General features: G+C 37.4%; 1 protein-coding gene and 1 pseudogene across 2 annotated transcripts in view; one reads left to right on the forward strand and one right to left on the reverse strand.

The window, feature by feature from the left end:
- Nucleotides 1-24,651, forward strand: part of ASXL2 (ASXL transcriptional regulator 2) — a 141,206-nt gene that overhangs the window by 96,239 nt on the left and 20,316 nt on the right. For both annotated transcript variants that reach the window (XM_035272994.3, XM_078349759.1), the window contains 3 exons: nt 16,242-16,342; nt 19,133-19,268; nt 20,533-20,676. In XM_035272994.3, the coding sequence (XP_035128885.2) occupies nt 16,242-16,342; nt 19,133-19,268; nt 20,533-20,676 (381 nt within the window). The remainder of the gene's footprint in view (nt 1-16,241; nt 16,343-19,132; nt 19,269-20,532; nt 20,677-24,651) is intronic.
- On the reverse strand, nt 18,837-18,976 carry LOC118147657 (U2 spliceosomal RNA; annotated as a pseudogene).

Genomic DNA, 24,651 nt, shown 5'->3' on the forward strand with positions numbered 1-24,651 from the left:
TCCCAGCACTTTGGGAGGCCAAGGTGGAAGGATCACTTGAGTCCAGGAGTTTGAGACCAGCCTGGGCAACATAGTGAGACTCCTGCCTCTATAAAAGGTAAAATTTGCCAGGTGTGGTGGTGAGTGCCTGTAGTCCCAGCTGCTTGGTAGACTGAGGCAGGAGGATTGCTTGAAGCCAGGAGTTCGAGGCTACAGTGTGCTATAAATGGCACCACTGCATTCCAGCCTAGATGATGACAGAGTGAGATGCTGTCTCGAAAAATGGACAAGCAAATGAACTACTTTTTACAGTCCTTCCTTCTTCAGTCTGTAGTATTTGCCAGGTATTTCGGAAACAAATTTGAATGCGGTGTCAGCCCCACCCTTAAAGTTGTCTCAGCATATTTAGAGGGATAGAAAAATAAGTAGATAATTAGCACATAACTTCATAAAACATGTGTGTTTATATTTATCATGTTATGACTGCATTAGAAAAGGGATACTAAGTTAACTTTGCCTGGATTACTAAGTATTTGCTATAAAAGTTCTGAGATACTGTTCTTCTCTAGAGAGTTTAATCTCTGGGGAAGACAGGATGTATTACGGAAAGAAAATATATATAAAGGCAAGAAGGTGGGAATGTGTATAGTGTTTTCACGAAGCCATAAAAAGATAAATTTGGCTGGAAGAAGGGATTTCTGGAGGGAAAGAAATTTGGATCATACATTTAACCTTTAATAATAGTCTTATTATTTACAGGATATTGTTAGGCACAAAGTTTCTTAGGAAAATTGAGGTATAGATCAGAGACTATGACTGATGACTCTTCAAATTTTTATAGCCAGATGCCAGGAAGAACAAGATTGTTTATAGGCTGGTTTTGGTGGTGCACACCTGTAGTCTCAGCACTTGGGGAGGCCAAGGTGGGAGAATCACTTGAGCCCAGAAGTTTGAGACTGCAGTGAGCTCTGATGGTGCCACTGAATTCCAGCCTGGTGACAGAGAGATCCTGTCTGGAAAAAAAAAAAAAAAAAAAGACTGTTTATTGACCCTTTTTTGTTGGTTTCACACTTCTGTTCATTGAGAGTTTCTGAGTGAATAAACCAGCTTCTTTTATTTGCTTTCTACTTACTAGTGTTTAAGTTAGCTCAATTTATTTCTCATCACTGGTATACAGGCTAAAAGTTTTGTTTTACTTTTGAAAATCATTTGTTGCTGGGCACGGTGGCTCACTCCTGTAATCCTAACACTTTGGGAGACTGAGGCAGGTGGATCACAAGATCAGGAGTTTGAGACCAGCCTGGCCAACATGACGAAACCCTGTCTTTATTAAAGATACAAAAAAACAAAATTAGCTGGGCGTGGTGTGGCACATGCCTGTAATCCCAGCTACTCAGGAGGCTAAGGCAGGAGAATTGCTTGAACCTGGGAGGCAGAGGTTGTAGTGAGCCGAGATCCTGCCATAGCACTCCAGCCTGGGCGACAGCGCAAGACTCCATCACAAAAAAAAAAAGAACATCATTTGTTGTGGGTCGTATACTTCTGTGCAGGATGACATTAATTGGTGACATTAACTAGTTTCATTTGAACTAGTAATAGAGAAATATGAGGGATTATTTTTCTGTAAGTGCCACTTTGTGAGAAAAGATTATAAACAGAGTCTTGATATAGTTAATTGCAGCTTTAATGTGTTTTTTTTCTTTCTTTAATGCTTATTTTTTAAGCAAGGTCTCTCTTTTTTTTTTGAGACAGTCTCCCACTGTTGCCAGGCTGGAGTACGGTGGCACAATCTTGGCTCACTGCAACTTCTCCCTACTGGGTTCAAATGATCCTCCCTCAGCCTCCTAAATAGCTGGGACTACAGGCGAGTGCCACCACTCCTGGCTAATTTTTTATTTTTAGTAGAGACGGGCTTTCACCATGTTGGCCAGGATGGTCTCAATCTCTTGACCTCGTGATCTACCCGCCTCGGCCTCCCAAAGTGCTGGGATTATAGGTGTGAGCCACCATGCCCAGTCAACAAGGTTTTATTGTTAATAGTTTTTCTCTTTGTAAGATGTAGTCCTAGGAAACCTTGTTCATGCTCTTCTCACACACCTCCTACTCCTATCACCACCACCTCAGTTGTTAGCTAGTTTATTCTCAAATTATTCATCATGTAAGGACCAGTTTTTTTCCTTCGATCCATTGTGGACTGATAGTGTTGTAAAATGCATTCAGAATGGCCCAGCATTGTCACATTTCTATGAAAGTGCCTAAGTGTTCCTGCTTTTATACTTACCTTGTCACAGACCAGTCTGTGGACATTTGAACAGCAATAGTTTAGATGATTTTTCAGCTTTACTTTTAAAATGGGCGAGAAGGTGCCAAATTTCATCTTTTAATGAGAAAATACAAGAAATGATCTCGTCTCTTTTTTTAAAAATTTAGAACATAAAATAACCCCACGTCCCTAGTAAATAATTCACTATTATGATGCTTCATCAGCATTGCGCAGACATTATGACATCTCCAAATCACTACTGATCCTTTCTCAAAAGTAGCTACTGTCCTAACTTCTGTCAATTTGGGTCACATTGCCTGTTTTTTTAAATTTTAAATTATAATATATATAAAGTACTTTTTCTCTGAAAGGCTTGGAACCAAAATGTTTTGGAGTTTGGATTTTTTTAGATTTTGAAATGTTTGCATTATTTGAGTTGAGCATCCAAAATTCAGAAAGTTCAAAATCCAAAATGTTCCAGTGGACATTTCCTTTGAGCATCATGTTGGCACTCAAAATTTTTCTGATTTTGGGCATTTCATGTTTTCTGATTTGGAGTGGCCAACCTGTATTCATTGAAGTACACATAATATAAGTATACGCTTGTAGGATTTTCACAAACAAAACAGTACTATAAACTAGTAACCAGATTAAGGAGCAAAATACTGCCCTGGTATCTCTCCTCTGAGCTCCCTTCTGGTCACACCCATTGCCCCAAAATAACCACTCTAACAACTTTTTATAGCATAAACAAGACATGTCTGGAACAGGATAATGTCCAGAGAAAGTTTTTAAACTTATGTAATCAAATTATACTTAAATAATTTTTTGCTATTACATTATTTGCATGTGTGTAAGACTCATTCACCTGTTGTGTAGAAATACATCAGATTCTTGTCTTTTTTTTCCCCTGTTTTTATTTGGGATTCTTAAAACTATATAGTATTTTCATTGTATAAACATCCACCAGTACCCAAATTCATTTATCCTACCATTGATGAACATTTAGGTTATTCTTATTTTTTGCCTATTATGATTAATTCTACTTTTAGAAAAAAATTTATTTTTGTACTTATTTCTGTTGGATATATACTCCAGAGTAGAATTAGCTATACTATGTATAGCCAAGCAGTTTTCCAAAGTAGGTGTAATAGTTTAAATTCTCACCAGCAATGTATGAGCATTCCCATCAGTCTTTTAAATTTTGGACTTCGGTGAGTGTGTAGTAGTATCGCATGTGGTTATAAGTTGCCTTTCTGTGGTTGCTAATGGAGTTGGACTCCTTTTCATTATTAATCATTTTGATATCATATTTGTGCAATGCTTGTTTTGGTCTTTGCCCATTTTTCTGTGAATTATCTTTTTCTTAGTAACTTGTAGGAGTTAATTCATGTATTCCTTCGTTGCATATATTTATTACAAATAACTTCTCTATGGCTTGCATTTCACTTTTTTAAAGTTATGTTTTGATGAATAAAACTTTTTAATATACTGAGTATGTCCTTTTCTTTAGAAAATTGCCTAGTACATTGACATGAAGATAGTTTTCTCTGTGTGTGTATATACATATTTCAATAAAAGCTTTATTCTTTTATCTTTTACATTTAGATCTATAGACCATGTGGAATTTTTCTGTATTATGTGAAATGAGGATCATCATTTTATTCCTTTTACCCTGCAGGGATATCTAAATTACCTAGCACCCTTTTTTGAAGACTTGTTTCCTTTATTGCAGTGTCTTCTATGTGATAAGTCAATTGACCATATAGTTATGGTTTAGTTTCTGGACTTTGCTTTGTTCTGTTATGTTTTGTCTTTCCTTGTAACAGTACCACCCTATTTTAATTACTTTAGCTTTATCATTAATCCTGATATCTAATAGTTTAGTTCTTTCTGTTCTTCAGTGTTTTCTTGGCTTTTCCGACTGATCTCATCTTCATGTAAATTTTAGAAGCAGCTTGTCAGTTTCCACGTGTCCCCTTTCCCATCAGCCTGCTATGATTTTGGTTAGGGTTGCATTGAATCTATAGATAAATTTTAGTTCTGTTGACTTTTTTTATTGTGTTACTGTATTTTTTGCAGTTCAATTTTGTTCATTAATGCTATGGATTTTTCTGTCTTACAGGTCTTTGCACATTCTTATTAGATTTATTCCTTAACTTTTTTTTTCTGTCATGAATGGCTTTAACCTTTTTTGCTTTATAATTGTGTGTTGCTGATATATAGAAATACAGTTTTTATAAATTGACTGTGTCTGTGAAGTGTCTAGGACTTTACCTGATTTGTATGTGAACAAGTTAGCCTCTCATGGATGTTAACAAAAGAAACAAGAATCCTGGGTCTTAGAAAAAATACTGTATTACCCATGATATAGTAAGCAAATGACTATCAGCATACTTTTTGTGTCACCTTTCTCTTACCCCAAGACTCATAGCAATGAAACAGAGGCCCAGGTGTATGCTATTTGTGCAGTGCGTTTGCATCTCAGCCAAGAAACATTGGTTTGAGGTATTCACTGCTTTTAGCAGAAGCAAGCATATTTTACCTGGGAAGAGACATTGCCTCGTCTCATGGTTGCTCTGCAACTGCAAACATAACCCTGAAAGATGGCCCAGGTAAAGAGTGTTCTGGGACTTAAAACACTGTTAGCATTCCTTGCAGGTACACACAGCAGCACTCAGGGCCTGTGATGGATTGCATCTCTGAACATTGATGCTGTATATAACAACATTATAAAACTAGTTTTTAAAATCTGTTAGTCTATACATAGGTTTATTTTTAGGATTGTCTACTTAAACAAACATGTAATTTATGAATAATGGCATTTTTCTTTCTTTCTTTCTTTTTTTTTCTCACCATTTTGTACCAGCCAGGACTTACAGTAAATAATGGAACAAACATGGTTATCAATTATCCTTTTCATTCCCTATCTTTAGGGTAAAACTTTTAATATTATAATTTTTTTTTTTTTTTGAGACAGAGTTTTGCTCTGTCACCTATGGTATAGTGCAGTGGTGTGATCTTGGCTCACTGCAACCTCCTCCATTTCCAGGGTTCAAGTGATTCTTGTGCCTTGGCCTACTGAGTAGCTGGGATTACAAGTGTACATCACCATGCCCAGCTAATTTTTGTATTTTTAGTATACACGAGTTTCTGCCGTGTTGGTCAGGCTGGTGTCAAACTCCTGGCCTCAAGTGATCTACCTGCCTTAACCTCTCAAAGTGCTGGGATTATAGGCATGAGCCACTGTGCCCAGCCTTTTAAAATTACTTTTTAAGAATGATGCGTCATAGTAGGTTGTTTGTAGACATTCTTTAGTAGATGAAGTTCCCTTTTATTTGTAATTTGCTAAAGGATTTTATAATGCACACATGTTGAATTTTATCAGTTGCTTTTCCTTCATGTACATAATTCTTATAGTGAATTACATTGATTTTACTTATTAAATGTTAAATCAACCTTGGGTTCCTTGGATAAACCAACTTGGTTGTGATATGTTATTAATCCTATATATCATTAGATTTTATCTGCTCATATTTTGCATTTAACTTTTTTATTTTATTAAGATTTGCCTGCATTTTTCCCCATATAATGTCCCTGTCAAAATTTTGCATCATAAAAATCTTAGTAATTGGTTTTTGGTTCTCTGAAAGAATTTTTGTAAGATTGTTGTTTTTGTAGCCTGGGCATAGTGGCTCACACTTGTAATCCCAGCACTTTGGGAGGCCAGACTGGCAGATCACCTAAGGTTATGAGTTTGAGACCAGGCTGGCCAATATGGTGAAATCCTGTCTCTACTAAAATGACAAAAATTAGCTGGGCATGGTTCTGGGCACCTGTAATTCCAGCTACTCAGGAGGCTGAGGCAGGGGAATTGCTTGAACCTGGGAAGTGGAGGTTGCAGTGAGCCAAGATCACATCATTGCACTCCAGCCTGGGACAAAAGGAGAGTTTGTCGCAAAAAAAAAAAAAAAAAAAAACCAAAACCAAAAACAAAATGATTGTTTTTCTTCCTTAAAAGGTTTGGGGGCTGGGCACAGTAGCTTACTCCTATAATCCCAGCACTTTGGGAGGCCGAGGTGGGCAGATTACTTGAGGTCAGGAGTTTGAGACCAGCCTGGCCTAATGGTGAGACCCCGTCTCTACTAAAAATACAAAAAATTAGCGGGGCGTGGTGGCATGTGCCTATAATCCCAGCTACTCTGGAAGCTGAGGCAAGAGAATCGCTTGAACCCAGGAGGCAGAGGTTATGGTGAGCGGAGATCATGTCATTGCACTCCAGCCTGGGAGACAGAGCAAGATTCTGTCTTTAAAAAAAAAAAAAAGTTTGGGAGAATTTCCTGATAGAAGTTTAAGCTTAGGCTGAAATATTTCTTTTTAGGGATATTTTACTTTTAATTAGAGCTTAACATAAATATGATAAAACACACAGATCACAAGTCTATAATTCACATACATGAATGAGAATATGAGTTAGAATAAATGAGAATACTTCTAATTCCTTGACTTGGGGAAAAATTCTGTTAGCCTGGGCAGCACTATTATATCTTATATTCAGTGAATGACAGTGTTAAGTTCACAGCATCTGTGTAGCTCTGGAAAATAGGCTAAATAAAAGCAAGTGTTATCCTTCAAATTGTGTTCCCTTCAAAAACATATGTTGAAGTCATAACCTCCAGTACCTCAGAATGTATCCTTATTGGGAAAAGAGTTGTTGTATACTTAATTAGTTAAGATGAAGTCTTACTGTAGTAGGGTGGGTCCTTAGTCCACTAAGATTGGTGTCTTTATAAGATGGGTCATATGAAGACATAGAGACATGAAGAGACTGCCATGTGAGGATGGAGACGAGGTTGAAGGGATGCTGCTATAAGCCAAGGAATGCTGAAGATTGCTGGATGTTGCCAGAAACTAAGAGAAAGGGATGGAATGGCTTATCTGACAGAAGAAACCATCTCTGCTGACACTTCAGTTTTGGATTTTCAGCCTCCAGAACTGTGAGAGAAATAAATGTCTGTTGTTTTATGCCACCTAGGTTATGTACTTTTAAAATGACAGACCTGGAGAATTAACACAGGGAGTAAAGTTCATTCTTCAGTATACAATGTATTCAGTATATTATATTCTGGTGAAATTTTTTAAAGTATTATATAGTCATCATCTCTGCTGCCATAATCTTTCGGTTAATGTTTTAATCATCTTCTTTAAGTGAGCTTGAAGCCAAAGCTGAAGGGCAAGGAAGCTTATACATACATGGGTTTGATGTCACCTACTTTCTTAATTTCTTTTTTTAGTGGGGAGACAGGCTCTCACTCTTGTCACCAAGCTGGAGTGCACTGGTGTGATCACAGCTTACTGCAGCCTCAACCTCCTAGGCTCAGGTGATCCTCCTACCTCAGCTTCCCAAGTAACTGGGATTACAGGTATGCTCCACCACACCCAGCTAATTTTGTATTTTTAGTAGAGTCAGGGTTTCACCACGTTGGCCATTCTGGTCTCAAACTACTGACCTCAGGTGATCCACCTGCCTTTGCCTCCCAAAGTGCTGGGATTACAGGCATAAGCCACTGCACCCAACTGAGCATCACTTTTTTAAGATACATGCAAAAAGATGTTGAAACAACTAAATACCCCAAAAGATGAAATTGCATTCATTCCTCCAAGATAAATTCCAAAGAAATTAGAGTTATAATAAATGTTAAATATGAAACCAAGCACTACAGCAAAACATGGGTGAATTTTTAAAACCTGAGAATAATGAAATTTTTTTCTGTGATGCTTCTTGAGGGGTACACGTTTATCTTTTTGCCTAGCAAACCCACTGTTAAGAATCAATCTCGGAGATAAACTGTCAAAAATATAAACTGACAGAGATTAACCAGCGATTCTCAAACTTGAGCTTGCCATCAGAATCACCTGGAGAACATATAATGCAGATTCCTGGGCCTCACCTTCAGAGTATCTGATTCAATAGATCTGAGCTTACACCCAATCATTTTCATTTCTAACAGATTTTTACGTAGTAATGATGTTGTTCTGGGTATCACATCTTAGAACCACTGGTTAAGATGTAGTCATGAGAACAAAAGACCAGAAAGAACTCAAATACCCATCAATAAAATCTGGTGGAAGAAATCATGGTAGATATACACAGTGGAATTCTATGCAACTGTTAAAAGGAATGCAGAAGAGTTCCATGTTCTATTCTAGGATATCCTCCAGGATACATTGAGTTTTTTCATTCAAATCAAAGTGACTCCACCCTGGGTGACAGAGTAAGACCCTTTATTTAAAAAAAAAAAATCAAAGTGCTAGACAGTTAGTGGTGTATGATCTTTTGTTTAAAGAAATAAGTAAAAGTATTAAAACAGGCCAGGCATGTTGGTTCATGCCTATATATATTCCCAGCACTTCGGGAGGCCGAGGCAGGTGGATCACCTGAGATCAGGAGTTCCAGGCTAGCTGGCCAACATGGTGAAACTCAATCTCTACGAAAAATATAAAAATTAGCTGAGTGTCGTGGCAGGCACCTGTAATACCAGCTACTTGGGAGGCTGAGGCAGGATAATCGATTGACCCAGGAGACAGAGGTTGCAGTGAGCCAAGACCGCCCCATTGCACTCCAGCCTGGGCAGCAAGAATGAAATTCTGTCTTAAAAAGGAAAAAACAAAGTATTAAAACATATATGCTATATTTTCATAAAATAAAGGAAAAATATGAATAAAAACAATGAAAAGGCAAACAAAAACCTATTAAAATGATTTTCTATAGAGAAAGAGATATAAAGTAGTATAGTTAAGGAAGAGAGCTAGACTTCTGTGAAATAGGAGTCTCACTTGGGCCAAAAGTTATGCAGGATTTGCCTGGGACAACTTTCTGTGATAGGTAGTTAAAAAAAAAAAAAAAAAAAAACCTCAAATACTGGTGGAACCATGTGCTTGAGAGCGTTTACAACTTGAAGGAAGTTCCATTAAGTCAAAATGGGACAGTCGGAGTGCTAAATATATATATATTTAAACATATGTAGTTTGGTGTATAGTATCAAATCTTTGATATTTGCATTTGATTTAATATTTCAAATATATAAACATCTATGAGAACTTGTTGGTTTTAGTTATTGTATGAGTTCTCTGAAGCTGCAGTTCATCACAAAGTGGCTGGCTTAAGCAAACAGTTATTCTCACAGTTTTGAATGCCAGAAGTCTGAAAGCAAGGTGTTGGTATGTCTGCACCCCCTATAGAGGCTTTGGGGGAGAATCTGCTCCCTGCTTTCTCTTACCTTTTCCTTGCTGACTTCCTTGCCTTATATAAACACATTACTCCAGTCTCTGCTTCTGTCTTCACATTACCTTCTCATCTGTATCTGTCTTCTCTTAGTGTCTCTTCTGAAGAGATTTGTCATTGGCTTTAGGATCACTTGAATAATCCAGAATGATCTTGTCTGAAGATCCTTAACTCAGTTATACCTGCCAAGACTCTTTTCCCAAATAAAGTAACATTCACAGATTATGGATCTTATAATATGGACGCATCTTTTTGGTTGCCACCATTATTAGCCAGCTATACATTACCTAGTCATTACTCTGAGAATGAAGTTCAAATATTGGCTCTGCTCCTTTACTGGCTATATATCATTTGGCAAATTAATTGAATTTCCTGATATGTAAAACTTAGATAATACCATAGTAATGTGCAGATGAATATGTATCTTTGAAATTTATTTTTGTATATAAATATATAGCCTTAAGATAATTCTCGTATTTTTGTTTGCATAGAAAAATATGAGGATGCCAACCAAAAATTTTTGTTATTTCTAGAAGTATAATTTGAGGAGTTTGGGTAGGAGTAGAAAGAAAACTATGCTAAGAGAGAGTAGTTATGAGAATTCAGTGAACTACTGCTAAAATGAACCTAGTACGGTGTTAGGCATATAGAAGATACTTGTCCACTGTTATTATTAAAAGTAAAATTATGTCTTCAAAGATACTCAATATAGTGACTAAAATGAATTATGAGAGATAAGTTTCTCAGTAAAGTTTAAATCTTTATGTTTAAGCCTTTTTTTTTTAAATGGTAGGGTCTCATACTATCACCCCTAGGCTGGAGGGCAGCCTCCCAAGTAGCTAGGACGTGTATGCCACCATGCCCAGCTAATTTTTTAAATCTAGAGACAGGGTCTCACTATGTTGCGTAGGCTGGTGTTGAGTTCCTGGCCTCAAGTGATCCGCCCGCTTCGGCCTCCCAAAATGAGGCCGAGGATTTTTGGGGGGGATTAGGGGTGTGAGCCACTGTGCCAGGCCTGTGTTTAAGTCTTGTTTGCTGATTGTAATACTGAGCCTTTAATATTTTAAAAGTCAGAACAAGATTTAGGTGACATAGCAAGATTCCATCTCTTAAAAAAAAACCACCATCTTTTTTTTTTTTTAATTACCTGGATGTGATAATACACACCTGTGGTCCCAGCTGCTGAGGAGTTGAAGGTAGGAGATTGCTTGAGCCTGGGAGGTCAAGGCTGCAGTGGGTTGAGGTTATGTCACTGTACTCCAGCCTGGGCAACAGAGTGAGACCCTGTCTTAAAAATAACAATATTATAATAATAAAGTTAAAATAGTGCTTAAATTTCATAGAAGTTGAGATTAGTACTTAGCATTAAGTCAATTCTGGGAAATGTTTATACTGGTAGGTTCTGTAATTTTCATGATTTATTTTGGTTGGCTTAGTTAAATGCTTCTGGTTTCATTTGTTAAAAAGAGTATTTGGCTTAAGGGTAAACATTCCAAGCAGTTTGTCCTGGTAATTACAGACAGCTTTTTTGTCCCTTTTCTGGGCTACAAAATAGAATTCTTATAGTTTCTAGTGGCGTTATGTTGGCTTTTTATTTTCTGTTTGTAATCAGGCGGTATTTGATGTAGGGGAGGAAATGTATAGTCTTAAGATTTCTGCAAGACATTGTTGAGAGAATAAACAAAGTTAATAGTTTTAACTTTTACTTTTTTCTCTTTAAAAACAATGGCCAAGTAAAAAAGACAATAATAAGCATTGGTAAGGATACAGAGAAAGCGGCCTCATACATTCCTAGTGGAATTGTAAAAATAGTGCATCCATTTTGGAAAACAACTTGGCAGTTCTTCAAGTTTAACATAGAATTATTGTAAGATCCAGCAATTCCACTCCTAGGAATGAACCCAAGAGAACTAAAAGCACATACATACAAAAATATGCACACAAATGTTCTTCATAACATTGTTCATAATAGCCAAGAAGTAGAAACAGTCTAAATGTTCATCAGCTGATGAATAGACAAAATACAACATATGCATGCAATGGAATATTATGTTACAATAAAATGAATGAAGTATTCATACATATTGAAGCATGAATGAGCCTTCAAAAGTAAGTGCTTTGTTGGAAAAGCCATCACAAACGAGCACTGATGGATGATTTCATTATATGAAATATACCTAATAGGCAAACTTAGAGAGACAGAAAGTAGATTACTGGTTACCTGGGACCAGGGACATAGGTGGGGTAAAAGATGAGTAACAGTTAACATGTATGGTAGTTTTTGAGTGGTGATGATGTACAACTTTGTGGATATACCGAAAGCCATTAAATTTTACACTTTTTTCCCCCAGCATTATCAGAATGAATTTAATTTTGTTAGCTTACCAGGGAAAATTAAATCGCTAACCACACAGCAGATTGATTCTGAGTGGATTGCAAAACCAGAGTTTAAACCCAAATCCTGATGCTTTTAAAAGAAAACAGAGAATAACATATTTGTGGTCTTAAGGTAAAGAATGATTCCTTAAATAAAAGATACTTAATATACTGGGGAAATGACAAATGAGATTATTTAAATATATGTAAGTATTTCTCATCAAAAGACAGAGAGAGAGAGGAGAAAGAGACAGAGAGAGGATGTATTAGTTTGTTTTCACATTGCTATAAAGAAATACCTGAGACTGGCTAATTTATAAAGGAAAAAGATTTAATTGACTCACTGTTCCACATGGCTGGGGAAGCCTCAGGAAACAACAATCATGGCAGAAGGCGAAGGGGAAGCAACAAACTTCACATGGTGGCAGGAGAGAGAAGCGAGCAAGAACAGGGAAAACTGCCTTAAAAAAACATCAGATCTCGTGAGAACAGCATGGAGGAAGCTGCCCTCAAGTTCCTACTTCAACAAGCGGGGATTACAATTCAAAATGAGATTTGGAGCTGGGTGGGGTGGCTCGTGCCTTTAATCCCAGTGCTTTGGGAGGCTGAGGTGGGTGGATCACCTGAGGTCAGGAGTTTGAGACCAGCCTGGCCAACATGGCAAAACCTTTTCTCTACTAAATATACAAAAATTACCTGGGCATGGTGGTGGGTACTTGTAATCCCAGCTACTCAGGAGGCTGAGGCAGGAGAATTTCTTGAACCTGGGAGGCAGAGGTTGCAGTGAGCTGAGTTCGTGCTATTGCACTCCAACCTGGGTGATAAGAGCAAAACCTTGTCTCAAAAAACACACAAAAAAGATGAGATTTGGGTGGGCACACAGAGCCAAACTGTATCAGAAGACTAACTAAAAAAGGACTCCTGTCTAGCATATGTAAAGAACTACACAAATCAACAAGAAAAAGACAGTTATTAATAAAACAACAGGAAGATAGGCAACATGAAATAACAGTCTTCAAAATAGAGGTTATTCTATGACCAAGAAAGTGTTAACAAGTGTTCGACTTTCTTAGCAATCAGAGAAAAGCCTAATATAAACACAGCAACCAGGAGATTGAAATGAAAATGACATAAAATACCAAGTGTTGGCAAGGATGTAGAAAACTACATATAAATATAAAACAGCCTGTAGAATTAAAAAGCTATATATAAAAAAGTTCCCACTCTACAATATTTATATAAAATGTAAAAGAGGTAAAAGTAACCTCTGCAACGTAGTACAGAGATGGCAGTGTAGTGCTCATCCTTAAGGATAGTGACCAGCTGGGATCACAGAAAAATAGCTGTGGGCTTAAAGTTTCCTGTTTTGTTTTGTTTTTTTTAATTTTAAATATAAAAGCTTCATTGTGCTACCCACTTATGACCTGTGTACGTTATGTTTGTTTGTTTGTTTGTTTTTTTAGCTTTTGTTTTAGGTTGAGGGGTACATGTGCAGGTTTTTTTATATAGGTAAATTATGTGTCATGGGGGCTTGGTGTACAGAATACTTTGTCACCCAGGAAATAAGTGTAGTACGTGATAGGTAGTTTTTTGATCCTCACCCTTCTCCCACCCTTGATTCTCAAAGAGGCCTCAAATTTTGTTCTTTAGACAAGATATATAATATATGAATTATATCTTTTGTGTGTGTGTGTGTGTGTGTGTGTGTGTGTGAGATGGAGTGTCACTCTGTTGCCCAGAGTGGAGTACAGTAGTGCGATCTCAGCTCACTGCAACCTCTGCCTCCCGGGTTCAAGTGATTCTCTTGCATCAGCCTTCTGAGTAGCTGGGACTGCAGGCGCATGCCACCATACACACCACTACTTCTACCTCTTTTACCTTTATGTAAATATTGTGCAGCAGGAACTTCTGTACATGGCTTTTTACACGTTCCGTAGGCTGTTTTGAATTTATACGTAGTTTCTCATGTTGCGAAAATATCACCCAATTAATTATTCCACTGCTTATGTGCATGTGAGTGTTTTTCATCTGGAAATTTTTGTATTTTAGTAGAGGGGGTGGTTTCACCATGTTGGCCAGACTGGTCTTGAACTCCTAACCTTAAGTAATCCACCTGCCTCGGCCTCCCAAAGTTCTGGGATTACAGGTGTGAGCCACTGTGCCCACCGTATGGTATATAAATTTTATCTTAAAGCTACTAAAAAATTGGTCAGTATCAAAGTATACTGAGGCTATGATTTCTTTTTGCAGTTGAACTCTCGAATTAGTCATTTTTAAACATCAAGCTTATTGTACATCAGCTCTTTTCCTTATATAAACCTTTTCATAAAGGTTGGGATACAGAGTTAAACTAAGTACAACAAGTCAGCATCTTTTTTTATTTTTTGACACCAAATCTTGCTCTGTTGCCTCAGGCTGGAGTGCAATGGTGTGATCTCTGCTCATTGCACCCTCTGCCTCCCAGCTTCAAGTGATTCTCTTGCCTCAGCCTCCTGAGTAGCTGGGATTACAGGCGTGTGCTACCACGCCCAGCTAATTTTTGTATTTTTAGTAGAGACAGGGTTTCACCATATCGGTCAGGCTTGTCTTGAACTCCTGACCTCAGCTGATCCAACGACCTCAGCCTCCCAAAGTGCTGGGGTTACAGGCCACCATGCCTGGCCAAGTCATCATCTTAATTGTTTGCTGCTGTCTTCTTTAAATGCGTCTACTGTGCCTTCCTTTCTTAGGACATCTAAGTAATTTGAAATACTATAGTCCAAAACTTGCATACTCCAATGAACTATTAGGCTTCTACCTTTTTTTTTTTTTTGAGATGGAATCTCGCTCTGTCACCCAGGCTGGAGTGCGGTGGCATGCTCTCGGCTCACTGCAACCTCCAACTCCCGGGTTCAAGCAATTCTCCTGCCTCAGCCTCCCAAGTAGCTGGAGTTACAGGTGTGCACCACCACGCCCAGCTACTTTTTGTATTTTTAAGTAGAGACGCAGTTTCATCATGTTGGTCAGGCTGTTCTTGAACCCCTGACCTCATGATCTGCCCCCTCAGCCTCCCAAAGTGCTGGGATTACAGGCGTGAGCCACTGTGCCCGGCTGCTTCTACATTTTTATGTTAGGTAGCTAGCTACCTACTAGTACATATATACTTTTTTTTGTTTTGTTTTTCCTGAGATGGAGTTTCGTTCCTGTTACCCAGGCTGGATTAATAGTGAGATCTTGGCTCACTACAACTTCTGCCTCCTGGGTTCAAGTGATTCTCCTGCCTCAGTCTCCCCAGTAGCTGGGTTTACAGGCAGGTACCACCATGCCCAGCTAATTTTGTATTTTTAGTAGATACAGGGTTTCTCCATATTGGTCAGTCTGTTCTTGAACTCCCGACCTCAGGTGATCTGCCTGCTTCAGCCTCCCAAAGTGCTGGGATTATAGTCATGAGCCACAACATACGGCCTTGTATGTGTTTTTATGACATCTTAAAGCTTATTGGCCTTACCATGGCATATCATTTTGCTCTTTGGGCCTTTTCAGTTCAACTGCTATGAAAAGAGGAAGACTTTAGTAAAGATGCATTCTTCAAGAGTCATGATTATAATTTTTTTCTAGGTTTTTTTTTTTTTAATAAGGGGGCTGAAATTGCAATTTCTGTATTTATCGTAAACACTACTCACATACTGTTGAATTGTATAGAACATAAATATCAACTTGCTGATTATTATAAAAAGTATAGATTCTTAAAGAAAGAACCCTCATTCATATAAGACCCAGTCAGGTCTGGCTAAGTTCTGCCAGGCTATATAAAACAGCTAGTGATAAAGTAGAGAGTGGTTACATCCTGTTCAAATTCAAATTGCTTCCATTAGAGAAATCTTAAAATGCCTTCTCACACTGGTAAACCTGTAACTATTGATTTAAGGGATGAAGGAATGTAAAGATTAAAACTATGGTAGAGTTTTGAGGTTAAATGGCCTATTGTCTTCATTTTAAACGGCCAATCCAAGGCCCTTCCACTGTGTCATGTTGTCATTAGATTTACTGTGAGACCATAGATACTGTCTAAAAGGCCCTAGAATCTTTTCTGAGTTTTATCTGATTTGATGAGTCATTCTTCTTTCATCAATTCTATTGAAAAATTCGTTCCCCATCCTGTCATTCTTCACCAGAGCTTTCAGAGGAAATAAACTGAAAAGGCAGGCTGTTTGCAGTAAAACTCCAAAAAACAGATGGTTCCCAAAAATGTTTGGTCACATTTCTTACTCCAGGTAGCAGCATATGATTGGGGAAGGAATGGTGCTTGATATCATCTCTGTTAACAAAAATCTTTTATTGTCACTTTTTTTTCCCTAGTATCGTCGTCCTCCCCGCAGTCAGGCTGCCCATCACCCACCATTACAGCAGGTAAAGTCATTTCTCCATCACAGAAGCACAGCAAGAAGGCCCTAAAGCAGGTAAGCATTGCTAGTCTGTATTTATCAAGTATGATCTTTCACATCAAAAATGTACACCTCTGGTAGTCATCAGATATTTCTTGAAAGTTTTTTACATTGGGCCTTTGTCAGTGGAAACTTCATGCAGTAGCCCAATGTGGTTTTAGTAATTTATGCACCTCTTTGTAATACATGTTACAGGTTTTTGGTAGATACTCTTTTTGTCACATTTTTTTAAGTGTCTAATTTGTTCATAGTTTGCTCAGAATCTTTTGTTTGTATGTATTTTCATTTGTTTGTTTTAAGACAGGGTTTCACCGTGTTGGCCAGGCTAGTCTTGAACTCCTGACCTCAGATGATCCGCCTGCCTCTGCCTCCCAAAGTGCTGAGATTACAGGCGTGAGCCACCATGCCTGGCCTGTATGTATGTTTTTAAATCATGACTAGGTGTTGAATTTTTCAGGTTTGTTTTCTTTGGGAATTATTGAGATCATCATGTAGATTTTTCTCTTTTAATCTATTAATATACTGAATTACACAGATTTTTTTTTTCTTTTTTTTTTTTTTTTTAAAGACAGAGTTTCGCTCTTGTTGCTCAGGCTGGAGTGCAGTGGTGTGATCTCAGTTCACTGCAGACTCCACCTCTAGGGTTTAAGAGATTCTCCTGTCTCAGCCTCCCGAGTAGCTGGGATTACAGGCACCTGTCACCATGTCTGGCTAATTTTTGTATTTTTAGTAGAGAAGGGGTTTCACCACATTGGTCAGGCTGGTCTTGAACCCCTGACCTCAAGTGGTCCACTCACTTCGGCCTCCCAAAGTGCTGGAATTACAGGAGTGAGTCACTGCACTTGACCTAGATTTTCTAATACTACACTACCCTTAACTTGGCTGGGTGCAGTGACTCACGGCTGTAATCCTAGCATTTTGGGAGGCCGAGGTCAGGAATTTGGAGATCTGCCTGGCCAACATGGTAAAACCCTATCTCTACTAAAAATACAAAAATTAGCCAGGTGTGGTGACATGTGCTTATTGTAGTCCCAGCCACTTGGGAGAATGAGATGAGAGAATCACTTGAACCCAGGATGTGGAGGTTGCAGTGGTCTGAGATCATGCCAGTGAACTCCAGCCTGGGCAACAGAGCAAGAGTCTAAAAAAAAAAATAAATAATAAAAAATAAATGAATTTACACAATCACAGCAGAAGTAGATGTAGTCAAGTGGTTCTACTAAATTTTACATTGACCTGAAATTCCACGGGTCCTGTGAAGAGCAAGGAATGAATACTGGTGGCTACATCCCCAGGAAGTCTATGAACATCTTCTGATCTAATTGCAAAGAATGAGAGAATAAGCCATAATCAATGGTCAGGCAGTACTGCCATTTTATGTACTTTGTGCCTCTGCCTCACCTATTATAAATGTAGATGAGGCTAAGCCAGACACAGAGCTCTCTCAGTTGCTTTTCTGCATTGGCAACTTAGAGTGAGGAGATCAGTTGTTGCCACTGTGCCTGTAGCATAGCCAGAGATACAGGTGAAATGTTAAGCAGGAGGAAACTATATTGGGAAGAGAGAATAGGAAACCAAAAGTAGCCAGTTATTCCACACTTTTCTACATGATGGTCTTAAAAGCTTAAAACTGGCAACTCAGCAAAGTCAAACTTCAGTTTTTTTTCTGAAATTACTTTCTTTGTTTATCTCTTTGTTAAAAAACCTTTAGTTAAAAGTTGCTTTTGGCTGGGTGTGGTGGCTCATGCCTATAATCCCAGCACTTTGGGAGGCCAAGGCGGGTGGATCACAAGGTCAAGAGATTGAGACCATCCTGGTCAACATGGTGAAACCTTGTCTTTACTAAAAATACAAAAATTAGCTAGGTATGGTGGCCCACGCTTGTAGTCCCAGCTACTCAGGAGGCTGAGGCAGGAGAATTGCTTGAACCCAGGAGGCAGAGGTTGCGGCGATGCAAGATCATGCCATTGCACTCCAGCCTGGGTAACAAGAGCAAAACTCCGTCTCAAAAAAAAAAAAACGTTGCTTTCATAATATTTTTGTGATTAAAATTTGGATATTTCTCTTTTTTTTCCTGTTCATTTAAATAATATTATTGAGTATATTCTGTAAATTCAGAACCTCATAGAAATCAGTATATTCTTAAGTAGACAAAAGGAACCACACCGTTGTTAGAACCAGTGTTGTCTAATCTTCCTCCTCTGTTTACTGCATTATTGCTGTAAATTGCTGAGATTTGATAATTGGGATATACCTCATTGCTGTCACGCAAAATAACTGATGTAGTTATTTACAAACTTTTGTAAAAATATAGTACCTCTGAAGCCTGTGTAAACGAAATATTTACGTTTCTACATAGGTTTGACGCAGACAGGGCTCTTTTTGTTATAAGGCTTAGAATTTCGTTTCTCAAAATGATTGAAAGCATACAGTCTCTGCTTACAAGACTGGGAAGTTTTTGGCTTACCTAGTGATAATTTAAGTCCTAAAAAATGCTAATGACTATTTTTTACACTTATATAAAGAAATGATACTGACAAAGACTATCCAAACTCTAAGCATCATTCAGGGTTTGTGTTTAGTTGGCTTAATTTAAACTGATAAGAATAGATGCTACACTTGATCTTAGTCAAAAGGCCAAAAAGCAATAGTTGGCTTAATTTAGGTTTTTGTTTGCTTTGATAGATTTCAAAGATAATAAATGATCAGCATACTTCTTGCCATTTAAAAATTAAGTCATTTACTTTACATTATTACTAAAAAACTGATTTGTTTTGTTTCTTATAGTCTGTTTTATTTTTATAGGCACTAAAGCAGCAACAGCAGAAGAAGCAGCAGCAGCAGCAGCAGCAGTGCAGGCCAAGCATATCCATCTCCTCCAACCAGCATCTCTCTCTAAAGACTGTCAAAGCAGCCAGTGACTCTGTACCTGCCAAACCTGGTAGGCAGTTTGGGCATTTTTTCAATGGAAGTTTATTTTTCCTAGTATTTTTGTGTTGGTTTTCCTAATTTATTTATGACTTTTTTTTTTTTTTTTTTTTGAGACAGAGTCTCTCTCTGTTGCCCAGGCTGGAGTGTAGTAGCTCCGATCTCTGCTCAGTGAAACCTCTGCCTCCCAGGTTCAAGCAATTCCCTGCCTCAGGCTCCGGAGTAGCTGAGATTACAGGCACATGCCACCATGCCTGGCTAATGACATCACTTATTTTTAAATTATATTTATTTACACTAATCCTTGTACTGCCACAACATCAGTATAAATCCTTCTAGGATAAATGGGAAAAGTTGTATGCAAAATAATCATGGAGTTGTTAAAAAATGCCTCAGAGGTTGCAGTGAGCCAAGATTGCACCACTGCACTCCAGCCTGGTATCAGAGCAAGACCCCATCTCCAAAAAAAAAAAAAAAGCCTCAGAGCCTAGGAGTTTGAGGCCAGCCTGGGCAAAATACTGAGACCCTGTCTCAAAAAAAAAAAAAAAATTAGCCAGGTGTGGTGGTGCACACCTGTAGCCTCAGCTAGTGGGAAAGCTGAGGTGGGAGGATTGCTTGAGCCTGACGGGTCAAGACTGCCATTAGCCCTGCTCTCACCACTGCACTACAGCCTGGATGACAGAGCGAGACCTTGTTTACAAAAAAATGTTATCACTGGAACTGCATCTAAGAAGGAAATCAATGACTGGCTTTCAAGATGGTCTAATCTAATAATATTTGGAAACCTCTAATCAGCAACCTTAAAATCTGATGTTTCCAAGAGGCTCAAACTAAATTCTTAGCCAGGTTTCTGTAAAAACACATTTTCCTAATGAATACATACTACCTTTGAGTTTCCTTTGGACATGTCTATAAGGCCTTTGGATCTTTTGTTGTGGTTGCTTGTTTTGTTTCTACTCTAGACTTTCTAGATACAGACATTTACATAATTCAGCTTGATACCATAAGCTGATTCTGTGGGCTTGCCAGACTCATTCTGAATCTTACAGAACTGCATTTTTATGAGAAAGGAAATTTACCACCAGAAGCAAATAGTATGCTGGGAGGAAAAACAGGGTTTTATTTTACTCTTTGACTTTAATTCTCAAACTCAAAACACATTAGGGAGGGTCACATTGCCTCATACATAACTTCATTTAGTGAATGGTGAATGACTGATTGATTGATTCTGTCTGTAATCTCAGTGCTACCAGTCTTTACGTATTTTTTTCTCCTAGCAATATGGGAAGGAAAGCAATCTGATGGACCGTCAAGCAGTCCTCAAAACTCAAACTCCAGCTTTTCTTCATCAGTTAAAGTGGAAAATCCTTTGTTAGGCTTGGGGAAGAAGTCATTCCAGAGATCTGAGAGACTCCATACAAGTAAGTTTGCTTACAAAGACTTCAGTTTTCATTGCCATGGTTTATCAGCTACATCTTTGAAATTCATCAGCTACCTGTCTTAGGTGTACTTATAACTTAGATTTGAGTCACATAGCCAAGGTTAGCCATAAGTTTTCTTGTTGGTAACATAATTACTTTTAAGACATGAAAAGTAACAGGAACAGAATTGGTTTAATATGTCTTTCTCCTGTTATCCACTGTTTACCTTTGAGCTCTTTACTGTATTCATGTTCTTCCTGTCTTCCCCTTAACAAACTTTATTTCAGAGAAAGATCTATTATCAGCCATTTTGTGGTTTATTTCCCTTTCTGCCAATAGATTGCTTTGTCCGATATTATTCATGTTTTATTTCTGTGTAAAGAAAGAAAGAAGGGTTATAATTAAATATATATGACAATTTTTTTCTGAACCTTTTTCTGTTTCTTCTGAAATCCCACTGAAATGAGAATATGGAAATACAGCAGATAAAATCCATACAGGCTAATAAAACAAGGAGACCACAGCTGGGCAAGTGATGTCAGCACATTTTGAGAGCTAAAAACTGGATAGAATTTTTCACTGAACTGAAGAGCAGTTGCTAGGGATAAGCAAGCCACATAAGGCTGGAGAACACCAGGAAGGCTACAGAATTGAAGATATGTGTTACAGAAGAGAAGCGGGGAATCTTGTTTGAAAGTTAGTAAGAGGCAGTTTGATGCCTTACCCAAGCAGGAGACAGGAGGTTTATTTTGAGGTGAAATTTGAACCAGAGAAACTCCAAATTCAGGGATATTAAACATAGCTGGGGGCAGATGAGGAGGCACTGTACTGAAATCTGGAAAATCAAGTAAAATGTAAATACTGAATAGGGATTCTCCTCCTGGGCTTCCAAAATGCTACTAACAAGGCATATTTCTAACACCACTACCTTCTTCTTCCTCCCATCATGCTCCTGCTTGAGATTTGGTGGATTGGTACCTAAAGATATTGAATAGTCTTAGAAAAAACTCTGCAGGCAAATGTAGGTTCCCAGCTAAGTAGAGATTATCTTGATAATGTTTTAGTAAAGCTGAAGAAATTTCTTAGAATAATCTGTCAAAGTGGAAAAAGAGGTTCATAGGAGAGAAAAAGAAAGAAACTTAGAACACCAATCTAGGTTGTACAATGTCTCACCTAGTAGGAGTATCAGACAGGAAGAACAGAATGTGATGGAAAGAAACACTATAAGAACATTATTTAGAATCAAGAGCCACAGAATTCCAGATTAAAAGTATGTAATAGGCATTAAGATACATGAGTGAAAAGAAACCTATGCCAAGGCACATTCTTTTTAAAATCTCAAAACATCCAGGGTCATGAGAAGGTAACAAAATGCCTCCAGAATGAAGAAAAATACTGCATATAGAAAGATTCAAGATTTGGAAATACAGACATCCTTAGCAGCAACATGAAAGCTAAAAGTGCAGCAGTGCTGACACATTCTGAGGGAAATTTATTCTGTATTCATTTACATCTTCTGGACTGATCTAAACTCTTAAGTGTGAGAACAGAATTAACAGTATTTCAGACAAATGCTTTGTTTAAAAAAAAAAACAAAAAACTTAGTTTGATTCTAGAGGGGATTCTACATTTTTCTTAATGGTAGTATGTCACATATTTAAACTGAATGTGCTCTTTGGTCATCAGTTTCACTGCTAAGATAAAAAATTTATTTATTAAACAAATATCTGTAGAAGGTATGCTAATATGCCAAACACAGATTGAGAGTCCTAGGGCTATGGTGATGAAAAGAACAATATTTCTTCCTCATGGAGCCCATATTCTACTTAAAATCAGTTAAAATTGCAGTTTTAGTAAATTCCAAAAGAAATGTAGAGGTACAAAATTGGGAAATTATGGACCAGGAATTTCTAACTTTCATGGAAAACTAGGAAAAATTAACCATAAAAAAAAGAAAGCACTGTTTCTCTTTATTTAAGTTTGACCTAATGGCTGAGAAGTAAGCAAAAGTCCATGTTCTTTCCAGCAAATGAGCATTAAGGGAAATAGTGTGGGAATTTTTGTAACATAGCCACAATGACTATTTTCAAAACACATGGAGGAAATTGTGTAAAACATAAATGATAACTAAATTAGCTAATTTATATACTTTCTACCTGACACCGTTTTCATTTTTATTTAACGTCTGTAAAATTGATAATATATAATATGTTTTTACATCCCAGATTTGGTCAGAAGAATAAACATAACTCAGGTTACAAGTATAATATAATCGATTAAGGCAACCTAAATTGAAAACACTGGGTTAAGTCATCTTTACTAAAATTAGAGGACTTAAACTGACCACTATGAGGTACAAAAGTATCTTCACAGTAGAGTTTGATCAATACTAGAAAATAATTCACAACTACTTCCCAGTCTTACTTTTAAAAAGTTAACATTTTAACTGAAGTTTGACTACAATATGCAAGTACAATGAATGCGTAAATAGTGAAAATTAGTCAAGGAAGATTGACAGCCCAATTCCATTAATTCTTTTGAAAACCTGTTGCTTTTCAAAAGTTTATAGAGACATTGCAACATTGTTTGTATCAATACAAACAAAAGACTGGTAGCCATTTACCTTTGTCATCATAAATTTCCATTTAAATTAATCATGATATGTAGCAAGTTTGCCCAACCTGCCAAGGGCTGCATGTGGCCCAGGAGGGCTCTGAATGTGCTTAACTCAGATTCATAAACTTTCTTAAAACATTTTTTTTGTGATTTATTTATTTATTTACCTGTTTTTTTTTATAGCTCATCAATTAGTGTTAGTATATTTTATGTGTGGCTCATGACAATTCATCTTCCATTGTGGCCCAGGGAAGCCAAAAGATTGGACACCCGTAGTGTATACATTGGAATATGATGCAGCTTTTTTAAAAGAAAGAAGATGAATTTGTAGGTGATAATTTGAAAAATGTTCAAGATATTTAGTGAAATTAAAAACTAAATATGGTTAACGTGTACATTGTGATTTCGTGTCATCAAATTTAAAATGTCATTTCTGACAGGAGTATTGGGGGTTTGAATGTAGAAACCTTCATTTTTCATTTTGCATCTTTAGCTACTGTTTGAATTTACAGACAACATTTACCTCTTAGACACTGTTTTTATTATCATTTACTTTGAAAAGATTTGAAATTTTATTGTAATTTTTTCTTTTTCCCAGGAGTTATTTTGAAGTTTTTTTGGTTTGTTGTTGTTAATTTCCAAATATATAGAGATTTTTTTTTACCTTTTTGTTATGAAGCCTCTGGTCAGATATCATGGACTGTGTGATGCTTATGCCTATGTAGTATATTGATAAACAACAGACTTTAAAATCAAAACGTCTGAGTTTAAATTCCTACACTAACTTAAGAGTGTAATTTGGGCATTATCATATCTGGGCCTTATTTTCTTCATCTGTGAAATGGGATGGTAATAGTTACCTACTTCATAGGCTTGTGTGAAAAAATGAGCGAATATATGTAAATGCCTAGAATAGTGTCTGGCACTTAGAAAGACCTGTATATGTTTGCTGCTCCTGTTATTGCTGTTACTGCACTACCATTATTCAAAATTTACTGAGACCTACTTTTTTTGACCTAATATTGAATTTTATAAATATATTCTACTTGTTCAACACAGAATTTTGTACTTATTGGATCAAGCTTGTTAATCTGAAATCAGCTTGCCCTTTTTTTTTTTTTTTTTTTTTGACACAGAGTCTCACTCTGTCACCCAGGCTGGAGTGCAGTAGTGCAGTCAGTCTTGACTCACTTGCAGCCTCCGCCTCCCAGGTTCAAGCGATTCTCTTGCCTCAGCCTCCTGAGTAGCTGGGATTACACTGGCTAATTTTATATTTTTAGTAGAGGCAGTGTTTCTCCATGTCTTTTTCTTACTGATTTGTAATTGCTGTTTTCTTTTTTTTTTTTTAATGGAGTTTCA

Source organism: Callithrix jacchus, chromosome 14 (genome assembly GCF_049354715.1).
Source record: "Callithrix jacchus isolate 240 chromosome 14, calJac240_pri, whole genome shotgun sequence".
Lineage (NCBI taxonomy): Eukaryota > Metazoa > Chordata > Mammalia > Primates > Cebidae > Callithrix > Callithrix jacchus.